Below are 21612 nucleotides of genomic sequence, written 5' to 3'. Positions count from 1 at the left end.
TCCTTTTCCACCAGGCAGCTTTCCAGCCACCCTGCCCCAGCCTGGAATGCTGCATGGGGCTGTTGTGGCCAAAGTCCTCACCTGGCACTTTGCTCCAACTGAGCCCCATACTGCTGGCCTCAGCCCACCAGTCCAGCCTGCCCAGATCCCTCTGCAGAGCCTCCCTGCCCTCCAGCAGATCAGCTCTCCTGCCCAGCTAGGTTTCATCTTCAAGCTTATTGAGTGTGGAGGTGATCCCTTCATCCAAACCATTGCTAAATACATTAAACAGAGTTGCAGAAAGGAAGATACACTTTAGTGTTTCAGGTAGAATGTTATTCTGTGGATTTTGCCTGATCATCTATGGGCTTGATAGGGATGAAGAATTTAAACATAATAAATCATTTGGGATAACTCTTTAAAATTAAGATATGGTACTTGCACATCCATGATTCTTGAAGTCTGTTTTTAGTATTTTCAGAAATTAGTGGATTTGCCCTGCTCTGAAAAGTTCAGGGATTTTGTTTATCAGTGTGATGGAGGACTCAAGATAAGAGAGGAGTTATCTGAGGCATGCTTGAAAGAGAATGTATGTCTTTGTACTTGAAAAGTGCAGCAATATTTTCATATCCTGTGGGGTTTTTTACTAATTATAAAAACAATGAATTAAGAAGGTGCTATAAGGAGATACCTTATTTTATGCAGACATAATTTACAAGTGCATTCTATCCCATTGATTATGAAATTTTCAGCATGAGTGATTATGATTAGTCTTTTTTATAAAAAAAAATGGAATTAGGCATTTTAAAGCAACTTCTGATTTCTCTAGCTGCATATTGAGTTGTTCTTGGTGGGAACTATGTGTGCATGGGTAGTGATTGTTTTTTGCAGCAGCACAGTGTATTTTAATACAGGAACTGGCTTGTCTGAAAGCATTTTAATGTTTTTCCCAAAAATTCTTTTGCATCTCTAATGAAGATTGGTTGACACCTGTGATTAATTCTTAGCCTTCTTAATTCTTAGCCTTTTTGGCTTTCCTGTTAAATGATCAATGTTTTCTGAGGCTCATCCAATCATGACTAATTTCCTTACGTCACAAAGTATTTTGCTTTCAGCTTTTAGCATTGATTCCAACTGTACACTGTGCTGGTCTAGGTTCTTACATGCATTTATAGAGCTCAGCTGTGCTCCCGGGGGTGAATATCTTTCATTTTGAGAAACAAAACAAAGAATAAAGAGAAAAGCTCCATGTGGTTACCAACTTGTTATCAAACTGTACTGATGCACTGAGCTGTCCTCTTAAGCCTTCCAGTGGTGAACCTGCAGCCATGGCAGCAGCACTGTCTTACTGGTGGGGATGGAGAATGTGCAGGAGGACAGAGCATGGGTGTGAAATGAGTAGAAGTGATTAGTGATGTGGGGCTTGTAGGAAATCTGAGGTTTGTGTAATCAGCTGTGTCAGGGGAGAAGCTCAAGTACATAGAGAATGAAGCCAGAACAATGCAGCCCTTCCAATAGCATCAAACCCTTCCATGCAACACTGACCATAGAGAAATTGGGCAGTGAGAGAGGGACAGTGGTTGAGAGAAGAACCTTTAATGAAACTTTCCATACAGATTAATGTAGTAGAGTGTGTAATGTTACATCTAGCACCATCTATTTTAGCTCCTTGTCCATTCTGTGTGTAGACAGCTGTTACTGTTGTGCAGGTTTATATGTGCATTCAGAAATATTAGCACCGGATTTATTTGGGAAATCAATATTTTCAAATAAGAACCTTAATTTGTGTTGTTGATTTATTGATAAGTGTTTCTTTGTTCTTTCACATCAATAATAATATAATCATTTTTCCCCTTGCTAATTTTTTGACTGCTGGGTGGTGCATACACAGGCATTACTCATGCTTTCCCTGGCCTCATCTCACTTCTTTCTGCTGTAATGCTTTTAGGAAAGTAAAATCATTACTTAAGAGACAGAAATGTTCAGTTCAAGCGTATGGACGGCCCATCATTCTGCAATGCTCTCTTCCTGTGGTTTTTATTTTCCCATCTGCAACCACGTCACTGCTTTCCCCAGTGTGTACAGGTCTGTTGTCTTTCTCCTTTCTCCTCTGTGTGGTGGGAAGCTCTCCCTGGGCTGCTGCCTTTCCTCTGTGAGGGGGCGATGGCCCAGCTGGAGCTGCTCTGCCTGGCTGCTGTGTCCTGGCTTTGCAGCCGGCCTGGGCTGGGCCCACCCACCAGTGGAGCAGTGTTACCTTGCAGGGTGCCTTTGTTGAAGGAGCTGCTTCTGACAAAAAAGTTCTTGTACTTTTCGAACAGCTAGTTTGAATGCAGCCTGCTGAAATGGGAGAAGGCAGCTTCTGACCTTGCCTTCTGGAAAGGCTCAATTTACAAAGGATGTGTTGAGTTCTGACCCCTCATGGGCCATGCGAGTGCAGCGTGTTGTTTTGAACTTTAGCTTTTTCTATTAGAGTGAAATATATTGTCTGCTATTATCACACTGTTAAATTAATTTTCACTGTTTTATGCATGATTTAGTTGAGATTTCACTGGACAAAACAGGCATCAGGCATTGAGGTTTTGTAAGATAAACAGCATTGCACTTTAACCACATTGCCTTACTTTGTGATGGGATGTAAATTAAAGTAATGCATCTGCATCACCCTTCTACTTTGCTATTATGAATAAATAGTATTCTGGTTATCACTGAATTATGTGATATTAAGAACCATCTTGGAAAGTTTGCCAGTTGCATGTGTTTTGGGATTACTAACTCAGAACCCAGATCTCGTGCCTCTAGGGCTGCAGGACACAAGACCATTCTGGTACAGCCTCTTCATGTATTTCAGGTTGCTGTTTACGTCTCTGGTCGTGCTGACCCCTCTCCAATACATAATTCGAAGTTTTGACCTTGATAACTGTAAACACCTGTGAGAAAACCCTTTGACTTGCCTTTACTTGTTTTATGTGTTTGTGTGGCTTGTGCTTTAAAATAACTAAACTTGCCCCCCCATGGAAATGCCCCTTTTAAAATGCTATTTCTTCTGAATTTAAAAAAAAAAAAAAATTTTCAAAGACGTCATGGTGTTTGGGAACCTGAAATAGCTGACTTGAGGTCAGGCAACAGGTATGTGGCAGGACTGAGAGAACAGTGTGCTTCTTCTAATTCCCAGTGTGCTGTGCTGTTGGCTGGGGCTGTGTTCAACCTCTGCTGAAGCAGAGAGGGACCAATGTTGTTAAAGCAGCTCAACAACAACAAATTTCCTGCCGTCTATATCCACTTTGTGACTCTTCCGAGTTTTGTAACAGATGGAGAGAAGGGTGCAGAGAGTTGCAGCTATGTCAGAGTTGATTTTACTAACAGATCAATATATTTTTCAGTTAGAAAATGCTGAGGAAATAAATTGCATTAGCCTTCCCTGTGTGGTGTTCCCTTTTAAAAGGCTTAGTAAGGGAAAAGTGCCTAGTTTGGGAGCATCCTTGCGAGGGGTGTGACATGCAGTCTCTTCTGGAGTTCTTGATGGGGTTTAGAATGATGTGTTCCCTGGGAAGTCAGGTGCTGAAGCCACGGTGCCTCTGCCTGAGCCCCTGGGTCTCAGCATGCATTGCGCCTGGTTGCTGCCTTGGAAATGTTTGGCAGACATATTCCTAATGTTTTGTTTGTTTTTTGTGGAAGAAACTCAAGGTTTGGTGATTCTGTGAGGGTCGTTTGGTAAGTGACTGGTATGTTTTCATTAGCTCCAAAAACTAATCCTAGAGGGGACTCATATAACATGAATGCAAGCGTAAAGGTTGTTTTCTGTAGCCTTTTTTCTGGGCATGGCCCTTGAATGCTAAAGCATGAGTGCTTCATGACAGGGGAGATCTCAGCTGTTGGTGTAACACTGATCTTCCATAAGCAACCTCTCTTAACCTGCTCTTTGTGTTTTGTTCTTATCAAAAGTTTAGTGTTGACTTTCAAGGATTGGTATGGGAAAAATGTCAAAACACTGATTTTCAGCTGCGTGCTGCCTGCCATAGACATATCAGGGCTCAATGCATGTGGGCCAGCCTCTAAAATATTTTGTTGCTGATTGTTGCTCACGTGGAGGGCCCTTGGGACAGATGGCCCCTCACCGCTGAAGGTTCGATTACAGCGATCACCCACGGCTTCTGAAGAGTGCGAAGAAAAGAAATTGCTTTCTCTGTCAAGGTGTTTTCATTTCAATTCTCACCCATTAGCCCTGTTTGGTTAAGTTTTAAATTACTCCATCAGGTGACTGATGAGTTTTATTTTTCCCCCTGATGATATTAAAATAGATTTGGGGTAAGATAGAAAGGAAAGGCAAAAAAAGATTTGTGCTTATTGATCAGTGCTCCTTCATCTTTGTTCTGGCTTAATGTGTCATGAACAGCAAAAATTAAAATGAACACTGAATCAGAATATGCTAGAAAATAGATATTTTAAAATGAAAGTCTGTGAACTGTTTACATATATAGCAAACTATATGTAAGCTATGGCTAACCAGCATGGTTGTTAGAACTCTGGAGCTTGTGTAACTAAGGTTTGTTTTAATTTACATATCTGAAATTATGAAATGTTGGTTTATGTAATTGCAGCTTTTGAAGTTGGATATGTTTCAGCTGTAGTGCTGGAGATGTTCAGAGGAGTAGGAATCTTCCAGGCCAGGTGCTGGTTAGCAGTGTTGTTCTACTTCCATACTTTCCTACCACAGCCAGTAAGCATGTGAAAAAATGTGAAAGGTTTGAATTTCATGTAGAAAATGCTATTTGTAATTGGAGAATGAAAAAAGAATAAAGAACTTGAATCTATGCTTTTATAATATACTTTTATGTTCATTCTTTCTCATGCATAAGCAGAATATCATTGCACAGTTTGTAGTCTTGTTTCACAGCATAATCATAGAGATGGGGTGAGTATATGATCAGTAGTATCTGTATTAGTTAAATAAAATGTGATAAATAGTCTAGACTATAACAATGAAGAGAGAATCTAACCCCTTCTCCCTGTAGCTTTCCTTGGTTGTAAAGACAGTGGCAGTGGGATTGCTCTTAGAAGATGTTATGTATTCCACTGTTACTCTGGCCTTTAGTAATTTCTCCCTGTAAGTTGTAAAGTAATAGGTAGTTACTTACCTGTTAATTATTGAGTAATACATTTTACTGCTTGTGCTAGTCAGTATTTAAGGCAAGGGGTATAATTTAGTGGAAAGTCATGCTGTCAAGTACCTGCAGCTGGGCTGTGCCCAGGATGTGGTCCTCACCAGCGGAGAGTGGAAGGAATGTTACTGCACTGTTCAGGCAAGAAGTGATGTACATAGATAGTCATTATATCATCTTTGGCCAACAGGGAGTTCGAGGGAGTTCCCCTGCAGCACTCATTTTTTCTTGAAGTAGCTAAAGACTGGACTAGCTAATGCTTAGATAAAAAAGCTTGCAGAAGGATGAAGCTTTTGGTTTAACTTTTTTACTGGTTTAATTCATTTTTAAGGCATGCTAGCTCTAATGTAGGATTTATTTCGTATTATTTTTGGAAAATGTCTGTCAAAAATGGCTTAGATTTCACTCTGTGTTTTCTGCAGTCAATCAGTTTGCTTTAGAGGGTCAAGTAAATCTCTGGTTTCATGTCCAAGCTGATACCAAATTTGTTTTTCTTGGAGTAGATCAGGAGGCAGTAACTCAGGTATTCATAATGTAGTGAGATGTAGTTTTTGTCATGTGCCAAAAGCTTTTTTATTTTTCTATATGCAGTGTGTGTGGGTTCCACAAAGCAAATATAACAGTGTAGTCTGCGAGTTAAATGGTTCTCTCTGGTCAAACATCACTGATGTGGAAGAGCAAGTGATGGTCCAGCCCTAGTGCACTTGGCAGGGCAGGAGTTTTGCTTCTTCCTAATTTACTTGGTACATATTGCTTGGTAATAATGAACTTTTCTAGCTTTCTCTTAAAGTCAATATTGCATATTTCCTAATGTTGGAAAATTTAATGTAGCCCACAATAGTTTTTAAGGACTTTAACTCCTATATCCTTATTTAAAATGAAGAAACCCCTGCATAATGTTGGTTTGCAAGGGAGTGTGGTAAGTTACTTTCTCATTCTTACAGGGAAGGTGTAAAACTTGTGTTTGCTTGCGAAGGTGAATGCTCTTAGTCTTACTCTTATCAGTTACTGTTCATTTCAGTAGATCACAGCACTGCCTGTCTCCTTTAAATTTCTTTGAACAAGAGACCCAGGGACAGCAAAAGTTGTTTGATTTTTTTTTTTTTGTTTGTTTTTGTAAACCGTCCTTAAACATTAGGAATGACTGGAGGCATGACTAGTGCCCACTTGCTTCTTTCTTCTGCTGCCTTAGTTCTTAGATCCTTGTTCTTGTGATTCACTCATCATTACAATTTAGAAGTAGGAGAATTAAGACTAACATGGCTTCTAAAGGTATACAGTCGTTTCCATACTTTACAAGGTCATTCTAAAGACTTACCAGGTAAAAGAAATCCCTGCTTATCTTGTGAAGACACCAAATAAAGGCTGAACATACTCACTTTATCTGTGCACTGTCTGTGCAATGAACTCTCACCCTGATTAAGGTTTTAGCCTGAAGCATGGCTAATAGCATTGCAGCCAAAAGGACCCTTTCTTTCTGTCTGTACTAAGCTGAAATGACTTACTGCTCTGTCCTTCAGTGGGACAAATTCTTGGGCAAAAAGGGATTGACCTGCAGCTCTGAAGGAGATGTCAAGTTGTGGCTAGAGCTTTTAACCATCTCTCTGCCTGTAAAAGGGGAAGAAGTACTTATTTCCTAGTTCAAGTGCCTTACAGACAGGGAAATCTGAGAGACTGGAGGAAGTTTTGGGTCCAAAACCTGACAAAGTCCTATTCGTGTACAATGTACTTGGCTGAACCTTGCATGTGATTAGTTGGGAGGTCAGTATTTGCACATTGTTCTCACCTTTCTGAAAATCTTGAGCAACCTTTGTCACATAAGTTTACAAGTCGAAATATTTGAAAATAATTCTGTGATAAACTGTACGATCTGCAAATCCTGTGTGTGGCTTTGCAATGTGCTGTAGAAATGTCAGATTGTCACACTTCAGTCTGGATGGTGAGCTGTTAATGCCTCAGTGGGGCAGCAGTGGCCAGCACTTCCAAGCTGTGGAGTTACAGTGATGGGATGGGGCTGACTGAGCTGGACCCACTGACCTCAAATGTGAGTGGTTTTCGTAGAGAGTAGAGAACATTGTGGTCTCTGTGTGTGTGTGGTTTGTATTAAGAGCTGAGTGACTCTTGTAGATGTGGATTGCACCTTTTTTTTCCATGTGTATTAGAAACAAAATTCTAGATTTCCACAAACATGGTGTGAGCACTGGGATCTTGAAATAATTTGCTAAGTATTATGTGTTTATAGGAAGCTGTAATTAAATTCTGAGCCAACTGATAAGTCCGTGAGTAATTTGTGCTACTTGTGACTGGGAGCATTTTTCAAGCATACGTCCTACAGAAATTACTTCAGTTGCAGGTATTATTAATGCAGTTTAAAACAGTTCCTTAGGAGTAGATTCCTCATGGAAGGAAGATGGTTTTTGTCTTGCCAGTAAGGTCTTTTTAATTATGTTTCTGAACCTGATAAAAAAAAAATCACATTTCTGATTGGCAAATGTGCAGTCCCAAAGACATACAGATAACAGGTACAGTGATTGTAACTGAGGCTAGTAAAATTTTATTTTCCATTTCCCAAAGGTCAGTATTTAGCATGTTTGTTGACTCCGTTGTCATTTAATTCGCACTTTACTTTCTATGAGAGAAGTTGGAAGGAAAAATGTCAAAATATCACTTTTGATATGTCCAGATATCACTTTTGATGCCAGTGTGAGATGGGTACCTTCGATGACTAAATAGTTTTTCAAAATGAGGCAATCAGTTGAAGACAAGGCAGAGGCCACTGGTGTGGATGAGGGAGAAGGGACAGGAGAGACTGGGTTGCTGTGCTGTGGCCGTGCTGTGGCTTATTTTGAAAGGCAAATCCCATCTAGAGACCCCGAAGAATCTCAGTGCATTTCTATACAGCAGGAAAGGCTGGCAAATATAATTACTGCAACTTGTTGATATTTTTCTGTAACTGATGCTGTCAATGATGTTGACATTTTTGTCTTGTTTGTTTGCTGAAGTAGGAACTGTTTGAAATTGTGGAGGCAGTTAAGGAAGTCTCACTTGTGAGTAAAGTGTGAGTAAAAGAGTTGATGGTGCTGGATGGTTAAGATTTGATACAGCTTTGTAAATACATTTTCTTTTGCTTCATGATTTGTATAAAAGTGTACTTTAAGGTATTTTCTGTAGTGGCACCTTCATTTGCATATTATCTTTAATCTGACAGGTTTTAGGTGCTGGAGAGGTTAGTAGCTGTTCCTTAGTTTTAGCTTTTTAAAATCAAATTGCTTCGATGTATTTTTCTCTTGCTCTTTCTTTTGGTTACTGATGCTTGGAAAATACTGTAACTCCCTTCTTCTCCCCTTTTCCATGGCATCCTGCTCTTCCTCCTGCTCCTGGCTGGTGCTCCACTTTGATCCCCAAACCAGGGAGCTGAAGACCACTGTCCCTTCTGGCAGCAGGGCCTCCCATTCTACTCCATTTGTGGCACTTCATGTATGAAATTGTGAACAGGCGAATTTTAATATGTTATACAGAAATCTTTTTTTGCAAGAAGTTACTGTTTTATGTGAATGCTGCTTTTTTCATCAGATGACTTCATCTGTAAAAATCCTTGGGTTGCACATTATAGTTCATCTCTTATTTTGTTTCTGAATCACTGTTGTAGTGATTTGGTTGAGTATTAAATTCTATATCGATACAAAAGCTAGAATCACTAGAATTAATGCTGAGTGTTTCTGGAAAATTATTTTAGGTATGTAAGAGACCTTTGTTTTTGAACAATAGCAGTATCATATACTTAAAGAACTAATTTTTTATTGCTGAAAACTACTTAGTCTAACAAAGTCCATTCTACTTAGTGTCTAAATGTGTGTTTATCAAGCTGTTCCCTGAGAAAATGATTGTAATTAATAAGTCTGAAATTATCTTTCTCATGTTCACATAATGTGGACAAAAAAATGTGGCATTTGTTTTTTCCAGACAAGAAAGAGGAACAGTCTGCAGTAAGTTTTGCTTTGCTACCTTCCTTTTCCTCATTTTATTTCTTTCCCACCCCCTTAACTCCTGGCCCCAGTCTCTTCTTCTTTTCTGCTCTGACAGCTTTTTTCCAATGAAAATCTGTACAGCATCAGAGAAAATATAACTGGAGGAATACTGAGCAGATATCCAGTCCATTCCTCTGTCCCAAGCATGACCAACTCTGGCAGTCTTTATTCTGCTCAGTACAACCAACAGGGATGAAGATTCCTCCTCTCTCCAGAATACTGGACTCCTTAATTAATCTGTTTCATTTTACCTTAGCTGTGTTTTCCTGTCTGAAATATTCTCTTGCTATCCAAGAGAATTTCCCAAGATGATGTTTCTCAGCATGTGTTTGTAATTTCTGTTCCATTACCGAATTGAATGTGTGCTAATTACCTTATCCTATTGTATTTTTGTGTGGCATTTATAATCTGCAAGCTTGATGATTTTGAAGAGTATTTTTAGAGTGTATTTAACTTGTCAGTTTTGGGGAAAATTACAAGCCAGAAAGCATTCTTTTTTTTTTTTTTCATAGTTTAGAATGTACTTCTTCTCTAGTCCACTCTGTCATGAGAAATAGTACCTTTGTATTTTCTTCAATTTGTTACAGAAGTTAAACTGTGTTAGAAGTTGTTTTCCTGAAAATACAGATGACATGCTTTATGACCTTGTCTCTACAGGAATAGATTTTTGGAGAGAAATTACCTTGAGGATCTGCATATGTTTTTCTTTTGTCTTTGTGGGTGTCATAGTTGCCTGCATTTATCTTCTGGAGCAGTTCTAGATTACATCTTGAATATAATTTTTTTAAGCATTGCATGTGACTTGCTTTTCTCTTTGTAATTATACTGCACTCTTTTGGTACCTCAGCAAACCTTTCCATGATTGTCTCTCATCTGGCTAGTACCAAGGGAGATGCCCTTTCCAATGCTATAGGATATTTAGCAAAGGAATTTTCAAGTGTCACTGGCAGGTGCTGAGATTTATGTCCTGGATGTGGTAGGCATAGAAAAAGTGATGTTTTACATGAAAATATCCATTTACACATGCAACAGTATATATACATTTATACATGCACCACACAAACTATTTTATGTGTGCACTTGACAATTTCCTTTTACTACTACATTTACTTAGAATTGATGCGAACCATTTGTCCTGAAAAGTCTGTTAGAAAAAGTGAATGAGGAGAAACTCAGTAGTTCCTCAGCTGACTACAACAACAGCTATTTCTGAGCGGTTCTCATCCTCTCGCCCGTAAAATCAGCATAAAATTGACCTAACATTGCCAGATCAGACTGAGTATCTGAAAAGTAATCCTCAGGGAAAAGAAAATTCAGTCTTTGTAAACCTGAGGATACCGTGCATGCAGTTGCAGAATTGGATTATACTTTCTCTTTTTATTTCTGAATCAGTACCCTTTTGTTTCTTCCTCTGCAGCCCTTTTGAGAAGTTGTCCCAAAGATGTGTCAGATGCTTCCTGAGCCTAGCTCCAAAAGCAGAAACCAACATAATCTTTTGAAAAAACCTCCAATCTCAGACTTGGATAATTATCATAAAATCCTGAGGCTTTTTATAGGTGTTAGGGTTTGGTTTCAGAGAGTAAAGGCATAAAAAGAATATAGTAACTTTCCTTTTTGAAGCACAAGTCACATCAGATTTTCTTACTTAATAAATGTATGGCAAGTACCTACTAAAATAACCAGTTAAAAGCCAGTAATAACAGCTGCAAAACCCAGCTCAAAGCAGTGGGACAAGTCTTGAAGGCGTGTAATTTTTGCTGAGTGTAGCACTGAATGTTTGTCTTGGATTGAATTAGGAATTTGTTTTAATGTTGGCTCTTTTTTGTTTTCATGAAGGAGTATTAAAAGCATTGTTCTTCCTGTTTACATCACATGAATTTAATTATCCTCTCATGATATAAATATCCTTTCATGATAGGAAAGTAAATGTTGTTATACCTATAGTTGAGTGAACTGGAATTTACTTTAGATTTGTTTTTACCATTTCAAGTGAGGCTGGAGTAGTATGAGAGAGTCTTAGAATGAAGTGAAGACGACAAGATGAGCAGGACACTAAATTCAAGTTTTAGGGTTTTTTGTCTGTTGTGATATCAGGGCACCAAAAGAACTTACTGTAGCTGTTGGTCTTGTCTGTAGATAAAGGGTGGCCCTGTGAAATGCTGTTAGCTCTGTTGGCACCTCATTGATGTGTAAATTTTACCCATGTTTTGACCCCGAGCCCAAAGTTTTGCTTAATTCTGAGATTGTACTTTGCTCATGACTGTGACCTTTTAAAATAACGCCTGGAGGTTTTGCTATTGCGATCTGCTTCCTATTTTGAAGCCTGGCAGTTACATTTGCACTAAGGAGAGTGAACAAAAGAAATTACATTTCTGTCAGGTTTCAGAAACCTCCGTGATTTTGTTACTGTTACTAAAGCATTCACTATACTGAATGTTTCTCATGTAACTGTACTTCACATCTGCCTGAATCATCGGCCTGGCTTGGCTGCTGGGAGGAGGCGATGCTGCTGAGCTCCTGGCTGGCGATGCTCCGGCAGCCTGGCCTCGCCACAGAGCGGTCCCCTCACCTCCTCGCAGGCCATGGGCTGGGTTTTGCAATAGAGGCAACTATAAATGGTACTGCAAGCTTGGGAAGTTGTGAACAAGAAATGGGTGATAAGAAACGGAACTAGAGGCAGCTGGTAACCAGCTTGTATTGCACGAGCTGGAGCAAATGCTTGATGTTGGAGTGCTGCCGCATGAAGCAGGCCTGCTTTTTTCTCACCACAAGTCCCTATTCCCCAGTTTTTCTTCCTTTTTTTCTGGTGCAAACCAAATGGTTTTGGGGAACTGATCTAGTTAATGTTGCCCTGGAAAGTTTCAGGCAGTTGGGTTGATCTCTGTCAGTTCCCTCATCTGTAGCTGTGACAGTCTGCACCAGCAGGAGACACAGTGCTACAGCTTCACCAACAAGTACCTGGGAGTGGGAGTGCAGGGGGATTGCTCTTTCAAAGAGAAATTGATGCCTGAAATGTTTGTGGACATATGGCATTAGATTTACAAGCTCTGTGAAAGTATTTTTTGGATTCTGCAAGTTTTTAGTGCTTTTGAGCAAGTAATTTATAAGTTATTTAACATCGAGTATTTGATATGTTACTGTACTTGCTCCTCTTTGGATTTTGGATTTATCAGGGATCATTGTTGATAATGTAGCTGCTTTCCTTTTCATGATACTAATTTGGAATAAAAGCAACAGTTCCTTTACAGGATAGTCAAACTGCTCTTGCACCTGATCATTATAGAGATTTGTTTGCAATTTAAATATGCACAAAATAGATCAGGACAAAACAGTCTTTGTAATAAGTATTTATTTGCTCTCAAATTCTTATAAACTTAGTATCTTATGTCTTGTTTTGTATCTGCCTTCAAAAGGTCTTGCTCCCCGTAGTAATGGAGGAAGATTCATTGTGCAAAATACAATATTTTATTAAATAATAACAGTAGAACCCTTCTGGATGTTCTTAGGAGAAAAAACAAGCTTGTCCAATAAGTAGAGTCAAATGCCTCCATTTTTATTGAAAGTCTCACTTAGATTTGGATTGGATACAAATTAGGATTAAATTGCATTGAGTTGATTAACAAGTTCAATTTTGTAACACATTTGAAATGTTCTACTGTGGACTTAAGATCTGGCCAGGGGTGAAGGAGGAATACTGACTTGGGTCTCCAGCTCCTGGTGGCTGGGCCAGCAGCAAATGTACACGTGCGACACCTCCATGCTGAACAGCGGGATTTGAGATCAGAAGCTGGGAATGACGCCACCAGCAGTGACATTTCCCTTCTTATTAAACCTCCAGTTTGCACCAGCAAACATCTATGGGGCCTGAAGAAGAGTAGAAACCTCTGTACTTTGCCAAGAGTGGAAAACCCTGTGGTTCTGATGTCAAACCTAGCAATGAGAAGGACGTTTCTGAGCTACCGCACAGTGATGGTATTAGAGCCTGCAGTGGAAATCTGAAGAGTTTCCCAGACACTGGCTCCTTGGAGGACAGGGATCCAGCAGCTCCTGGGACAGACAAGAGGTGGCAGCTCCCATCAGGCGGTGTCCTGGCACTCACTGTTGTTTGTCTTTTGTTTTCCTGCCCTCGGGCACCCTGAGCTGCTGCTGGCCGCGTGGTCAGTGGTGCAGCTGGGACACAAGTAGGAATTGGAGAGCTCTGCCCCTGGTCCAGCTCTGGCACTGCCCTGGGTCTCCCTGGCAGGAAGGTGGATAATTTCACTTTGAGCAGGTGGACAAACATCGCTGCTAACGTGTTGTTTAGAAGCCTGTGAGGCTTCCTGGGTGTTTGTGGCCGTGTAACAGTAGCACCTCGGGAAGGGTTTGTGTCAAAGGAGGTTAACTGCTTAGGGGGGAGGCAGGGTGAAGCTCATGGTTTGTGTTTTTGTTGAAAGGTTATGGTTCCAATCCTTGTGACAGAGGCTTTCAAAACAATATTAAGTTCAGACTAATATGTAGCTTAAATAACTGATTATTTTTATAATTAGCAGTGTACAAGTGGTTAATGAAAACTTCGAGGTACTGAAATGCTGGTTTTAAATGGGTCTGAGCAGAAAATACTGAACCATGCTAGCTTGTCTAAACTCTTCCTTGAGCGTGCTGATTACATTGGAACTATTTTTAAAACCACAAAGGATGTTTTTCTGTACTTTCATAAAGGCCTTTTTTTCCCATCTTATAATTTTCTGTTCTTTTTTCCTGGGATGAAAATAGGTTTTCTATCTCTTTATTTCTTAATTGAATTAAAAAGAGAAAATTAAATATGCTTAAAGAATGAGGTATTTCAGGAATAAAGAATTGAATATTAAAAGAGTTCTGTACATTATAACCTGCTGCCATATGTAAAACAATAAACATGCACTTTCATAAATATGAAATAAGTCTTTTAATAATCCAGTATCTTCCTTAGTTTTTAGATATGTTTTTGCACTTGCCGCAAAGCTTGACGCTAAGCTGACCCTCTCTTTAATATTAATGTACTCTGACTGTAATACTCTGTTCCTTTGCCTCTGATTAATGCTGTCTGTCAATTATTTACAGATCCAGTGGTACTGTGGAAGTTCCCGGAGGACTTTGGAGACCAGGTTGGAAACATGAGACTGAACTTTTTTTTATGTTAGAATAATAATAAAAAAGCTCTTCTATTCAGCTGTGGAGAGGCAGATGCTAATGATAACAGGGTGGAAGCCTTCACCCAACTGGTGGCTTGGTGATTAGATTGCCTCTGTGACAGGAATACTCAATAGCAGTTGTAGAGTGTGGAATGTCGTGCTAATTCTCTGTATCACCTTAATTTTGATATAGAGTATTTTACCAGGTGGTCCTGTTGGGCATGTTGGTTTTTTATCTGTTTTGGGATTGAAAATGTGGGAAAAATTATCAATAAAACTTCGCTGAACATTGATGTTATAAAAAAAACACCAGATCAAAAAAATTGAAGAGCTACCCATGTATGTCCTCTTAACATGTGCATTCTATTCCTTTAATCCTTTTCAATGCAAGATTTTAGGTAGTTATTTAATAATATTTTAGAGATACCAGAGTTTTTTGCTTGGGGAAAAAAAAATTCTCAGTCCCTTATAAGAGACTGATCTAAAGTTACTGATTCTGAAAGCGTGAGAATCCTATGTTCTATCTATAATTAATCCTCAAAGGAAAGTTTATACATGCAGGACTGATGGATTATTTCACTGTTTGTAATGACAGCAAACTATTAATTAGTATGTTGGGTTTGTTGCCCCATGACTATGTTATGAAAGTTATTAATATTAAAATCTAATGAAATTACTAAATTTTATTATTTCAGCAACTTCTGCAAGAGTTTCTTGCATGGAAATATTTTTATTTTCATAAAAGAAAATTCATAAAGCAACAAAAAATAATAAATATCTCTGTCCCAATGGCTTCTTTGCCTCTTGTTTTTATACTAATATTGAGGCAAACATATTCTTCATTGGTTATATCACCACAGTGGATGATCTGGAAGTCTTGTTGTACAGCAGGTGTTGATAAATTGTTCATTTTTTTTTTAATCAATAGTACAAGATTCTATCAAGACAGCTATAAAGTGATTCATGATGAAAGGAATAAATATACAAACATAGAAAGTAGGATGTGTGGTTAGGGAATAGCATCAGTCAGAAATGTGCAGCCTGTAAAACAGTGACAAATGAGCAAAGTGGAGCAAAGTGTGTTGTTATATGTTCTCAGCTAGGCATTCAGCAAGTTTTGATAATTATCCTGGCTGCAGCATGATCGTCTTCATTGTCATTTAAATTCTTTTTTTCTAGTTTGTTTTGTTCTTTTTCCCTAAGAAAGACTTGATCTTAAAAAAAAAGAAATTATGTATGAAGAAAAATGGGAGCTTATTCAGGAAGTCGAAGGTTATTCAAAGAACAGCTGGTGTAGAAAAATGATTAGAAGATGAAGCCCACTGAAGATAGAGGGGAATCCTACAAAGATGCAGTAGACATACCTAATCTATAAACACCAGAGGCCTCAGGCAGCACTCTGCCTTGGGCTCTGAAAAACCTGTGCCTGCACACTGTGTCTCAGTTGTGTAGGGTCTTTGGCATTTCAAGTAAATTGCTTGTGTTCCTGGAAAAAAGGGTATTTTAATCCTCCTTGCAAGGGAAATTTTCCTATTAGAACCGCTGGATTTAAACAGAATATACAGCAGCTTCTGAAGCAAACCCCTGAGCCAAGTCATGAAGTGAAATCAGGAGAAGCCTTCTCTGCATGAGTGTGTGCATGTTGAATTGGGTAGGTTAGGATTGGAGATCTGAGTATCCACCAGATTTAATTTCTGTAAAAATCAAAACCCCACTAAAACTATCAGGGCTAATTTCCATGAAAGTTTGTGGGGAGAATGTTAAAGGAAAAAAAAAAGAAAGAAAAGAAGAAGAATATTCTCTGTTCTGTTTTTCAGTCATTTCTATTTTAAATGTAAAATGTGTGAGTTAGTTTTTGGATGTATCCCAAAGAATCATCTTTCCTAAAATTGAAGGGCTGTCTGTTTGCACAGTGATGTGATAACAGTGGGCAAAATATTTTCCTCTCTTCCTGAATTTTTCTACAGTTTATCATGTCACCTTTTTGTTGCTTTCATAATGCAAGAAAACTTGTCTAAGCCATTTTGACATTTTCTTCCTCTTTCTCACATTTCTCCTCTAAGTATGCCTGAACTTCCCAGTGCTTGCTCTTCTCAAATCTTCTGTTTTTCTTCTGCCCTACCATTTTCTTTGATGCTGGTCAATATTCTTTTGGTGCAATTTCTTCTTAAATATTGTCTTTCCAAACTCATGTTTTGTTAAACGTGTGATCTGTTGTGGATGGGATGTAGAAATTCGAGTTGATCAGGAGGAAGACAAGACCAGGGATTTGTCATAATTACTTACAGTCTGTCAAGTAAAGGAAATATTAAGGTGTGGTTTTGGTACCACAAAAGAATTTGCAGGATTCATTGTTGATTTCCTTATCTGCCCTGACTGCAGGGAAACCACTTATTTTCTCTCTGGTAACTCCTCAGATGCCAGAATAAGAAGGAAAAGAGAAAAACAGAGTAGGGAAGGAATAAAAGTAATGCTTCCAGGCATGAAATGAAAACACTTATCTTTGCCAGGAGTGTTTCAGAAAGTGTTTTTGCCTTTTTTTTTTAATTTTATTTTATTTTTTGAGGTCAGTGTAGTTCCATTTTTAGTAACTCTCAAAATGTCAATGAAAAAATGAACTCATGCTGGTTAGAATTCAAAGAACAAAGAGCCACACTACCATTTCAAAGGAAGTATTTATTAAAAAGTGCTTTAAGAGCCAGAAGAACTAATCTGTTTGAGACATCTTAGAGTTACAAGTTACTGTTGTACTGGCATTGGTGCTATAAAAATGAGTTTGACAATGTGGAAAAAGTTGTGAATCATCTCGGCACCGCAGAAAAAAAAAGTGAAGATTTCTGATTTGAGCATATATAGGTCTTCTGTGGTTATCCTCCAGTGCTCAAATTTGGATAAAGAATGAGCTGTAGCCATTTAATGGGATATCTTTTTTCTTTAAAATGAATTTTGAATGTATATTCCTAGAGGCACTGTCTTGTAGTATGTTCAAATAGCCCCTTCATGCAAAATTTCCCATTATAAAAGATCAGTATATTTTTAATCTTGAAATTTCTATTTTGTTTATTCAGACAGGTGAAACTAGAGTTTAATTTCGGCCTTACAAGCTCATTTTTAAATCAAAGGCTGAAGAAAAAATATATAATTGACTTGTTTTTAAGGAGAAAGTATTTTAAGGGCTTTAGAAAAGCAGCCCAAATGAAAACAACACCTTGGCTTCCAAACTGAAGTACTTGCTGGCTGTTGAAGAAGAAAACACATTTCTGCAGAAGTTGATGTCGCCCAGCAGAGCTGCAATCTCCTGGCGCTGGCTTGTCAGCTCGTGGCAGTGCAGTCAGCAGCAAAGCCCTACTGATGTCACAGTGTCCAGATGTCTGCACTGTGGCTCTGTTCGTGTCTGTTCAGCAAATAAAAACACTGACACTCCCACCAGCTTCCGTGAGTTGAAACATTGCTGGGAAAAGAGTGGTGTTGGCGCAAGGAAGGAGGAGAGCACAGTGCTGACAGCACCAGCAGCAGGTGGTGCCTGGGCAAGAGGTGGCACTGCCTTCTATGTTGGCTTTGGGGCATGTGAGGTCAAACATTTCTTATTAATTTAGTAATTACAGGTGTGTGGGGCATTATTTTTAGCTGTGTAAGAATTCAGTAGCTTTTTAATCTGACCACCTATTGATCTAAAGTGATTTCTACCTGTAGTGTGTGGTGTCCATTGAATAGTTCTCATTCTTTGTCCCTCTAATTACATAATATTTTCTGATTTCAGCCTGCAACTTCTCTGCTGCTGAAAACCATCTCGCTAGGAAGATGACACAAATAGCCAAATTCTGGAGATGGTCTTAACAGAAGCCACTTTAGTACTAAATATGACAAGGGGTTATTAACTGAAGATGTGGGTTAAGAAGGAATTCAGACTCTGTGTTAGACTGTTGGTTGTGTTGCAGATTTCATCCTATCTCCTCTTGCTTTTGAAGACAAGCAGTCTAAATCTGCTTTCCCATGTCACCCAAACCCTGCAGATGAGTAAGGGATATGGCATCCCACATGAGAAATCTCTGCTGTTTTCTCTGAAGTTAGGGTAATGCTCTTTATGTTACTATCTCATATTTTACGTAACATCTGGGTTTTAGTTTTACTGTATCACATTATGCAGATGTCACCACTGAATTGTGAGCTTTGTATCCTGCAGTGACCCAAAATAAAGTCTGATACTGTACATGTAAATTTACCCGCTTTGTGTGAAAATATTTGTATACATAAAGATGTACAGGTGCGTATGCTGTTGTTTAAAGGATAAATCCTCAGAAGTGCCAGTGTGTTGGTCTTCCCACAGCATATCACCAATCACATACTTGACTTTCAATGTTTGTTTTAACTACTGAAAGGTAAGCCTGGCTTAAATGAGCATCTGATTGGAGACAAAAGGCTCAGTTTCTTTCAGGGTGGAATATTTAATTGAATGGATTGTGGCAGCAAATACATAAATGAGGTCACCATGAAAAAGATTATGTATTTTTTTTAAGATTTAAATAATAGCGCAAGTTGGCTATTTATTTTTGGTTTTTTTGACTATTCTCCAGAAGCAAGCTAACATCTGTTCTCTGGGTCCAACGAATGTGTGGAAGCCAGCAGTGAGATGTTGTGTTCCTCTGTGCTCTGTAAGAGAGCAGCAGGAGCCCAGGAGGTATGAGGCTGTTTACACTCCCTCCAAGGCTGCAGGCGTGCTGCTAGGGGATGCATCTCACCAGGCTTCTGCATGAGATGCCTTTGTTCTTGTATTCTGATAAGGCATTAAATACATGTTTAAAACTGTTTATGCTAACTAGATAGGGGCTTGCTTTGTGGGGTTGTTTTTATCAGGAAATCTTAAAAAGGGTTTGGTGATTTTGTTGTTCGTTTATTAATAAGTATGATTGATATTTGGGTGCGTTGGTATGAGAAAGGAAGAATCTAATGAGATTAGTAATTTTCAGTGATGTTTTTGTCTAAATGTTGCACATTATATTTAGTTAAGGGATATTTTCAAACTTGAATCTTTGTGGAAAGCAGTTAGCCCTGCTGAGATGATGGCAATGAGTCAATTTTGTACATTGCAAAGGAGCTTTATCTGCTTAAGATAAGGTTTATCTGGTTAAGATAAAGTGATTTTTCTGACACTTTGCATTTGGAAGACACTGTTTTTATTGAAAAATACTGTGTGTGTAAGGCAGCAATGCTTTTTGCCTATGCAAATCCCGGCTGATGGATGATCAGCAGGAAAACATTCAGAGGTGTATTTATAGTTGCTAAGTGCACTGTGTGAACAGAAAAGATCTGTTCAGTTCTGATAAATATTCTGTGGAACAACTGCCCACGAAGACATGCTGGGAACACCCAGAATCACCAAGACCCTTACATCATTCAAGATGTGAATATTCCAAGATGCTTTCTCAACTTTTTCTTTTAATTCATCCCAACAGAGACAGAATAAATCCTTGAGACTTTTATTTTTTAAATTTTAAAAATTATAAAAGGGCAATATCAAAAACTTGGTATTTCCTTGAAATTTTGAGGACAGGTGGCAACATAAAGTATACTTGTTCTCAGAATTGTGGGAGTTTTGTTTTATAGAGCTTTTAAGTTAAAAATGTTGAACTTGATCAGCATATGGTACTGGCTAACCTCATCTCTACCAGCTCTTTTGTTATCTTGTTATTGTTACAGGCCTTAATGACAGTTGTAAGCCATAGTTCTGGATGCAGGGGTTAGTCCACCCTGGGGAGGAGAGAGAGAAACAGCAGTGTGGATTATGGAAATATGAATTGATCTAAAAAGCAGCTCTCTTGTAACAGAATGGGACTCAAAGAAAGACTGGGGAGAAGCTGGTGAAAAGACGATGGAATATGATGTGAAAATGATCATTTGAATGCTTTTCTTTTCATTCCCAGCTGCTGTGTTCTGGTGAAAAGGCACACATTTGTATATCTTAAGGCTGGGTGAAAAAGGGCCAGATGAATGGAATTACTTGTTAGATATGTTTTCATTTTGAGTCAAATAAATTATGTGCATTTTAATAGACTGTCTGCATATGTTAGCCATTTTTTAAATCATACAGCTGTGATATTGGGGGACTACATTTTGTAGAAGTAGTTTTTTCTCTGTTTGCTCAAATAAGTATAGAATTAATATTTGACTGTCCTTCAGATATTCTCTATCAGCCTATTGAAAATAATTGTTACTGATTTGGATTATTTCAAAGCCAAATCAGATTCCAGCCTATGGTCATGTGCCAAACCAAAGAAGAAAAAATTAACTGATGGCTGAAGTAGTGATGACAATCATTTGGAACATCTCCTAGAAAGACTGCCAAATTTTCATGTGTGGTGTTGTTGTTGATTGACCTCAGCTGCCCTTAGAATATTCCAGTGGAATATCCACTAATTCCTTATTCTGGGATACCTTATACTTTCTCCTCTGCTTCCTTAATACCCTCATTCCATTTCAGTCTTCAGTTTGTTGCCTCTCTTACTGGCAGCGTTAGTTTTGTGTCTCAGGCTTACTCTGCTGCACTTTTAGGAACATCCTGTCCTTTCTGTATTAAGTACTGGATGTAATATTCCTGAACCCTGTGTTTGGTTCTTGGCTCTTCTGCCTTTCCTGATGATAGTTTTCTGCAGAACTCAGAGAGCTTTTGAGGTACTTTGGTTCACTGTTACTGCTACAGGTATTTCAAGTGTCACTTCAAATAATTTGTTGTTATTTTGTTAAATAAAATACTCTTTTACATATTGCATATATTAGGAAATGGTTTGGGATCCAAGTGCATAATCCATGTGTGATGAAATCAAGGAACCAGGCAAAGAACAAGACTCGATGGGACTAAAGTCAGGAACAGGAGCAGCAATGCAAGGGTGATTAGTGGGCTGCAGCTGGAAGGATTCAGGCTACTTGGTTTGGGACCTTGGACCAGGAATAAGGGAAGGTGAAGCAGTTCCTGGCAGGTGATCAGCAAAGGAAATAAGTTAATCCATCAAAATGTAACTATTTCTGGTGCTCGTTCCTTCTGTATAAGTTTTCAAGGTCTAAGTTTGTTGTGAACTACCTGGCTGGTAGACTCTACCTGTTTTCCCCCCTAAGCAGAGATGTTGAGTTTATGGGTTTTGTGTGTCTGTTTCTGTGTGCAGTCATTAATTAATGTACAGTTGGTAATGAAAGATCTGCATATGAGAAATCATCTGTCTCTGAGGGTACAGTGCATGCTCATTTCTGCCCTTTAGCCTTCACTAGGCACTAATGACAATTAGAGAAAATTTACTGGGCCAA

At 38.7% G+C, this 21612-nt stretch overlaps 1 protein-coding gene across 2 annotated transcripts in view; it reads left to right on the top strand.

The window, feature by feature from the left end:
* The window catches only part of DENND1B (DENN domain containing 1B), a 147360-nt gene that overhangs the window by 24776 nt on the left and 100972 nt on the right, over positions 1 to 21612 (top strand). For both annotated transcript variants that reach the window (XM_054285843.1, XM_054285842.1), the window contains exon 3: positions 14246 to 14289. In XM_054285843.1, coding sequence (XP_054141818.1) covers positions 14246 to 14289 — 44 coding nt within the window. The remainder of the gene's footprint in view (positions 1 to 14245; positions 14290 to 21612) is intronic.

Source organism: Melozone crissalis, unplaced genomic scaffold (genome assembly GCF_028551555.1).
Source record: "Melozone crissalis strain CALT ecotype California unplaced genomic scaffold, PUWL_Pcris_2 ptg000045l_1, whole genome shotgun sequence".
NCBI classification, from domain to species: domain Eukaryota; kingdom Metazoa; phylum Chordata; class Aves; order Passeriformes; family Passerellidae; genus Melozone; species Melozone crissalis.
Note: the sequence above shows the minus strand (reverse complement) of the source record. Positions and strands in the feature narration are given on the sequence as shown.